Source organism: Zea mays, chromosome 6, assembly GCF_902167145.1.
Source record: "Zea mays cultivar B73 chromosome 6, Zm-B73-REFERENCE-NAM-5.0, whole genome shotgun sequence".
NCBI lineage: Eukaryota > Viridiplantae > Streptophyta > Magnoliopsida > Poales > Poaceae > Zea > Zea mays.
The window spans coordinates 88,742,740-88,750,802 of record NC_050101.1 but is presented as its reverse complement, the minus strand read 5'-3'; the positions used below and the strand labels follow the sequence as shown (position 1 = coordinate 88,750,802).

Below are 8,063 nucleotides of genomic sequence, written 5' to 3'. Positions count from 1 at the left end.
AACCACCCCGTGAGGTGATCTCCTTCCTAACTGTCATGGAACCCACTCTCCGTCTCCGTGATGGGTTTGATTTCCTTGCACGCCACCACACCACCGACCGGCGGGGTGTGATGATGAAGCCGCCCGCTACTCCATTCGATCTATACTACCTGGCATGACTGGCGGACAAACTGGTGTTTTTTTTTTTCTGCCAGTTTTCTTTTCTTTGCCAAAACTATGGTCTGTCTACGAGAGTAGGCCTGCTCTAGGATTTCGTTTGCAGTTTCGGGGCATTGGGTGTTGGACTTTGAGAAGGAAGGGAAAAAAAAAAGAGATGCCTTTTTCTTTCTATTAATGCAGCACTGCGTTGTGGTTGAATTTTCTTATCTTTTGTTCTATTCTATCCACATCGGCACATGGCCACAGGCCACTGACCACATGGGCGCACTCAACTTGGGCTAGCTCTGGCGCAGATGGTTCTGTCTGTTGACAACCAAATGTCGTTCGGCAAGGTACACACACAGATGCCATGCTATATACTAGCAGCAAATATCTGCACGGCGGTGTCGCTGTCGGTGAACATGCGCGGAACTGGGTTTCAGGTTTGCCATCTCTGTCAAAAAGAGGTGGTAGCATCGACCGATGGGGTAAAACTTCACGGCGCGCATGGAATGAGATGTACCAAGCACAGAGAACAAAACCATCCACGGTAGCAGTAGTAATAGTAGGAGTATATTGTAAAATTGAGGAGCATTACTGTATTACCGATCTCGTGATTTACGTATCGAAACGGCGGCGACAATTCCCAAGAAGGAAGAGGAGGAGAAAGATTACAGGGGCAAGAAAGAGCCAAAAAAAAAGCCGGTGGATAATTAATGCTGCGGGTCGTCTATTATGATTGGAATGAGGATGCGGCCGGCGGCGCCGTCGGTGGCGGTGGTGGGGCAGGCCAGGCCAGGCCATGTTTTCACTTGACGCGGCGGCAGAGGGTGACGCCGTCGCCGACGGGGAGCTGGCAGATCTCGACGCGGTCGTCGGCGGCGAGCGCCTTGTTGAGGACGAGCACGAAGTCGCGGTAGAAGCGGATGTACTTGCGCATGGGCGCGTCGTCGGGGAGCACGACGGAGCCGTTCCACAGCGTGTTGTCGTAGCCGATGAGGCCGCCCAGCTTCACCAGCTTCAGCAGCCGCTCGTGGTAGTTGAGGTAGTTGTCCTTGTCGGCGTCCACGAAGACGAAGTCGAACGACCCGTGGTTCTTCTCCTGCGCAGATGCAGACAGACACGGGTCCGAGATGTCATGTCAACTTCTACTCGATCGATATAGGCGAAGAAGCACAGATCTGGCGGCCTGGCCATTTCGTACCTCCGCGATGAGGTCGTCGAGGACGGGGAGCGCGGGACCCTCGCGGAAGTCGATCTTGTGGGCGACGCCGGCCTTCTCGATGCAGGGCAGGCCCAGCTCGTAGTTCTCGCGGTTGATGTCCATGGCCAAGATCTGCGGGGCGGGACGAACAACAAAGAGAGGGAGAGAGAAATCCTTGGTTTATCAGTGGGAGGACCGCTAGCTGCTTCGCCTTCAGGGAGGTGGGGTGGCAGATCTGAGAAAAGGGAGGGAACAACGACGGACCGTGCCGTCCTCCGGGAGGGCGAGCGCCGTGGCGAGGAGGGAGTAGCCGGTGTAGACGCCGATCTCCATGGTCTTCTTGGCGCCGATGAGCTTGATGAGCATGTTCAGGAACTGCCCCTCGTCGGCGGAGGTCGTCATCAGGTTCCTGCACGCCATTTTTTCAGATCTCGATCTGTCCAGCAGCTAGGTCGCCGCCGAGAGATCGGCCCGGGAAAGCGGAACATACCATGGGTGCTTGGCGGTGATCTCGCGGAGCTCCTTCATGCTCTCCGGCTCCCGCGGGTACACGCTCGTGTCCAGGATGTACTGGTGGAAGTGATTCTTCCCCCGGTCAGATTCGAGTCACGGAAGATAAGATCTAGAGCGCGAGGCCGGAAATGGGCAGGCAGGATCGGAGTGTTTACCTGGTAGAGGTCGTCGCTCTTGAGCAGGCTCTTGTGGCCGACCTCGGAGTGCCGCGTCTTCTGCTCGCCGTTGCCGTTGGCCTGCTGCTCCTGCGCCGGCGCCGCCTCGGTCGCCGTGGTGGCCATTGCGTGCAGTGTAGTTAGCTGAACGAACGAGTCCCTCCTGGAGATCTGGGGTGCGGCAATAGAACTAGCTAGCGCGTCGGGTACTCGGGTATTGCTGGATTGACCGACCTTGCCTGCCGGGGCGGCTTATATAACGCGCGGCGGCAAGGCGAAGGCGAAGATGAGCCATGTGAGAGCTTGGCATCCACTGCCAAGTAGGCCAACGCGACGGCCAATGTGACGCTACTCAAATATGGCCAACGTGAAGGTGAAGAAGCAGTCGGTCGTGCGAGCGACGGGGTCCGGGCCCGGCGCGTCAGCGGACGGACACGGTCGGTGTGGGTGTGGCCCTGTGGGTTGGTTGGTGTGGTTAGGCTTGCCGGACCCGGGCATAGGTGCGCCGTGCCAGTGCGCAGCGGTAGGCTGGCCACTGGTCTGATGACCTGATCCGTGCGTTTGGTGAAGAGGCCTTCAGCCTCCCGTTCCCGTTTGCCCGGTGGCCATGGTGCCCAGCGAGCGTGGCCGTGGTTGACGAGTGTGGGGAGAGGGGTTGGTGGGTGTGGATTGTGGGAAGAACAGCGCGCGCGGCTGACTCTGACCGACCTGGCAGAGTGCTGGGCCCTGCCCGGCCGCGGCGGGTTGCTTCCTACGGAGACCAAACCGGCCACCGGGGACGTGTTGTTGGTGGCCAATTGGTGCCTGCCGCGGCTCGCTGGGGACGGACCCACCCACCAACCCACTCTTGCTTTCCGATTTCCGTGCATCAATCATCATCCGTCCGGTTGTTCGGGTCGTGGGAAATCTCTCCTATAATAAAACCAGTTTCCATCTAAAAAATATTTTTTTCTTTTATATTTATTAGTTAATCTGTGCTGACTAGAGTTAAAAGTCACACTATGCCGCATGGGCACGGTTTAGTCCATTTTTAGGCCTAACACGACATAGAATAATTTTAGATTAGGACATACCGTGCTCAAATATCAAAAGTTAGGTAGGGTCCACCTTAAAGCATGGTAGACCGATGTTCTTGCCGTACCGGCCCAACCATGATATAAGGCACATCACAACACTCAAGATTTCCGTACCACGGAGAAGCTCATCAATAGGAACTCAGAACAAGCAACCATTAACTCAACTAGAGCAAGTAACCCTTTTTCCCAACTAAGTAATTTATCCTTTTTCTTCAGCTGATTGAAACTCTCTTGACAAGCATGTGTCCACTTGAACTCTTTTCACTTCTCCAATAGTGTGGTCATAGGCTTGGCTATCTTGGAGAATCCCTCAATAAAACGCCGGTAATAACCCGCGAGTCCTAGAAAACTCTGGATTTCAGTGACTGAGCTCGGTATCTTCCATCCTATTATCTCCCTCACTTTAGCCGGATCCACTGATATTCCACCATTGGAGATAATATGCCCAAGGAATGGTACCTCATCAAGCCAGAACTCACACCTGCTGAACTTAGCATAGAATTGATTATCTCTTAACTTCTGCAACACTAACCACAAATGCTCCTCATAATCACCATCATTCTTGGAATAAATTAGAATGTCGTCGATGAATACCATGACGAACTTATCAAGATACTCCATAAACACATTGTTCATCAGATTCATGAAGTAGGCTGGTGCATTAGTCAAGCCAAACGACATGACAGTGAACTCATATAGCCCGTATCGGGTAGAGAAAGTCATCTTGGGAATATCCGAAGGCCTGGTCTTCATCTAATGATAACCTGATCTGAGATCAATTTTAGAGAATACCCTGGCACCTCTCATTTGATCAAATAAATCTTCAATATAGGGTAAGGGGTACTTATTTTTAATTGTGACATCATTAAGTGATCTGTAATCAACACACGTCGTCGGGGAACCATCCTTATTCTGAACAAACAGAACCGGTGCTCCCCAAGATGAGGAACTCGGACGAATATATCCTGACTCCTGTAACTATGTTAGTTGTTTCTTAAGTTCTTTTAATTGTTCAACTGACATTTTGTATGGCCTTTTAGACATAGGAGCGGTCCCAGGTAAGAGATCAATAACAAACTCCACATCCCTATCTGGTGGCATTCCGGGTAACTCTTGTGGAAAAACATCTGGCAACTCTCTAACCACACGAATATGTCTGTCCACAAATTTACCATCTACTAGATAAATGGCGGGTCTGGTGGATGGGGTTAAGGTAATCATGACTTCAAATCTATCTCCTTTTGGACTAGTGAGTTCTACAGTTCCCTTAGCACAATGTATAATTACTTTCACTTTCCTCAACCATGACATGCCAAGAATCAGATCTATACTGCTCTCTTCTAACACTATGGGCATGGACCAGAATTCCCTTCCTATGATTGTTATTGTTAATCTGTTGCTCATAAAATTTGCTACAATAGGCCATTTAGGGGTGATTACTACCATGGGTTTTTGCATAGTATGAAGAGGTAATTCATGTGTATTAACATAACGAGCAGAATGTGAACGGGAAATGGACTTAATCATTTCCTATAATCGATTTTGGTGGTTGACATCCAACGCAAACCATGTGGACTAACTAGTTTGTCTAGATGACATGTATCTCAAGTGCACAAGGTTCAGCATAAACCAAGAAAGAAATTCAGTTAAGGACTCAATCAAAAATGGAGCAAGACTGAGAGTGTGCTGCCAAGTGGCACACTAGACACTGTCCGGTGCGCACCGGACACTACCGATGCACCAGGCTTGGCAGCCAGCAAACCAGCCACTCTCGGGTTTCTTCGGGTGCGCTCCACTATAATTCACCGGACTGTCCGGTGTGCCACCAGACTGTCCGGTGAGCGAGCAGAGCAACGACTCCCTGCACGCCAACGGTCGACTGCTCAGATGAACAGTGGTGAACAGTGCCGCGCAGTAGCCAGAGGTCACCAGACTGTCCGGTGTGGCACCGGATTGTCCGGTGCAGCAAAAAGACAAACGACTCCAACGGTCAACAGCTCCAAACCCTAACGAATGTGCTGACGTGGCGCGCACCAGACAGTGAACAATGAATGTCTGGTGCGCCACCGGACTGTCCGGTGCGCCCATCGATAACAGACTTTGCCAACGACTAGGAAGTGGTTGGAGGCTATAAATACCCCCAACCATCTCATTCAAAGCCATCCAAGTGTTCTAAATTCATCATTCAATACAAGAGCAAAAGACTCCACTCCAAGACACATTCAATAGATCAAAATCCTCTCCAAGTCCCAAAATCAACTCCACCACTTAGTGACTTGAGAGAGAGAGAGTTTTTGTGTTCATTTGCGCTCTTGTTGCTTTGATTGCCTTCTTCCTTTCTCATTCCAATTCTTAAGTGCTTTGTAAAGCTAAGCAAGAGACACCCAGTGTGTGGTGGTCCTTGCGGGGTCTTAGTGACTCGAGTGATTAAGAGAAGGCTCACTCAGTCTAAGTGACCGTTTGAGAGAGAGGGAAAGGGTTGAAATAGACCCGACCTTTGTGGCCTCCTCAACGGGGATTAGGTTCTTTGGAACCGAACCTTGGTAAAACAAATCATCGTGTCCACTTGTGTTGATTTCCATTTGATTTGTTTGCCCTCTTTCCTCTCTCTAAAGTTTCCTTGCCAATATTGTTTTGAGTTTGCTCCCAAACGTCATCTGTATCAATTGAGCAACTCGTGGCAAGAGAAACAATCTTTCACCTCGGATTTAATTCTAATGCTAACCATGGCCTTAGTGTGTATTCACGTTTATAAATTTCAGGTTTTGCCTATTCACCCCCCTCTAGGCGACTTTCAATTGGTATCAGAGTCAGTGTTTCATTAAGAGTCTAACCAACTCGAAGTGATGTCTGGAGATCACGCCAAGAGGGAGATCATGACTGAAAGTCGCCTAGAGGGGGGTGAATAGGCGAAACTTGAAATTTATAACTTTAAACACACACTACAAACCGGGGTTAGCGTTAGAATTAGATTCAAGTCCGAAGAGAGGGGAAACAAATCAAACAAGAATCAAGGCGAGTGAACACGGTGATTTGTTGTACCGAGGTTTGGTTCCAAAGAACCTAGTCCCCGTTGAGGAGGTCACAAAGACCGGGTCTATTTCAACCCTTTCCCTCTCTCAAACGGTCACTTAGACCGAGTGAGCCTTCTTCCTTAATCTCACGGGTCACTAAGACCCCGCAAGGACCACCACACACTTGGTGTCTCTTGCTTCGCTTACAAAGCACTTGAGAATAAGATTGGAAAATAAAAAGGCCAAGCCAAGCTGAAAGGGAAATGTGCCCTTGGGCCATTTCTATATTGTTTTGGTGATTAAGTGTCCAACACATAGTGAGTGAGATATTATGTGCCAAACAAGCAAAAGGTGCAAATCATGTAACAAGGTACGTTTCTAAACTTAGTACATTGTTTTGAGTACTAACATAGTTTGTCTAAGTGCTAGAAACAGAGAAAATAAAAGAAGAAAAGGATTGCAAGTGACTTGGCTGTGAACAGCCGAAGTTCAATTCAGTCTGGCACACCGGACTGTCCGGTGGTGCACTAGACAGTGTTCGGTGCGCCAGGCCAGCCTCCGGTGAACAGGCCACTCTCGGGAATGTTTGGTGGCGCACGACTATAATTCACCGGACTGTCCGGTGGTGCACCGGACTGTCCGGTGAGCCAACGGCCGCCAGCGCAATGGTCGGTCGCGCAATCCGCGGGAGACGCGTGGCCCGCGCCAACGGTCAGCAGGGGGCACCAGACTTTCCGGTGGGCACCGGACAGTGTCCGGTGCGCCAACTGCCACGAATCTGCAACGGTCGTCTGTGCCAGAATAGGAAGGAGATCGCGCACCGGACATGAACAGTAGCTGTCCGGTGGTGCACCGAACTGTCTGGTGCGCCACCCGACAGAAGGCAAGGATAGCCTTCCTTGTTGGCCTCCAACGGCTCCTAGCTGCCTTGGGGCTATAAAAGGGACCCCTAGGCGCATGGAGGAGTCACCCAAGCATTCACTAAGCATTCTAAGACTCCCACACTCCGTCTCCGCGCACTTGATCGATCGTGTTAGTGATTTGAGCTCCGTTCTAGTTGTGAACTCTTTGTGCTTCATCTTGAGCTCAAGTCTTGGCTTGTGTGCGTGTGTGTGCTGTAGATTTGTGTGTGTTGCTCCCAACCTTACTCTTGTGTTTTCATTGTGATCTTTGTTGTAAGGGCGAGAGACTCCAACTTGTGGAGATTCCTCGCAAACGGGAAAAAGAGAAAAGCAAGAAAAGTCGTGGAATTCAAGTTGATCATTGGATCACTTGAAAGGGGTTGAGTGCAACCCTCGTCCATTGGGATGCCACAACGTGGAAGTAGGCAAGTGTTACTTGGCCAAACCACGGGATAAAATCGTGTGTCTCTTGTGATTGTTTTCTCTTTGATTGTATGTGTTCACAAGAGCTTGTTTCAAGCCACTTAACCGTTCTAACCTTCATAACCAAAGTTTTGTGGCTATTAGTGTTGAATTTTACAGGATCACCTATTCACCCCCCCTCTAGGTGCTCTCAATTGGTATCAGAGTCGTTCTCTTCATTTAAGGGACTAATCGCCTGAAGAGATGGATCCTAAGGGAAAGGGGATGGTGGTCAACGACAAGTAGAAGGAGTCCCTCTTCAACGAGCCAATGGATGACAAGCCCATTGACTCAGGATCGAGTCACAAGAAGAGGGACAGGAAGAAGAAGAGGCGGATCAAGAAGATCATTTACTACGATAACGACGCCTCCTCTTCTTCACCAAGAGACGACGACGATGACTCGTCTAAAAAGAAACTGGTTAATCAAAATTATTCTTTTGATTATTCTCATATTCCATTCAATTCCAATGCTCATTTGCTTTCAATTCCACTCGGTAAACCTCCACACTTTGATGGAGAAGACTACTCTTTTTGGAGTCACAAAATGCGTAGTCACTTGTTTTCTCTCCATCCTAGTATTTGGGAGATAGTGGAAAA

General features: G+C 49.9%; 1 protein-coding gene across 1 annotated transcript; it reads right to left on the bottom strand.

Annotated features, from left to right (window-relative positions):
• Positions 1-753: 753 nt before the first annotated feature.
• Positions 754-2,215, bottom strand: LOC107282093 (Caffeoyl-CoA O-methyltransferase1). The gene is made up of 5 exons (NM_001320647.1): positions 2,011-2,215; positions 1,833-1,912; positions 1,607-1,751; positions 1,343-1,474; positions 754-1,240 (listed from the first exon to the last, which is right to left on the bottom strand). The coding sequence occupies exons 1-5, from the start codon at positions 2,134-2,136 to the stop codon at positions 947-949; spliced, it is 777 nt and encodes a 258-aa protein (NP_001307576.1). The 5' UTR covers positions 2,137-2,215; the 3' UTR covers positions 754-946.
• Between the last annotated feature and the right edge of the window lie 5,848 nt (positions 2,216-8,063).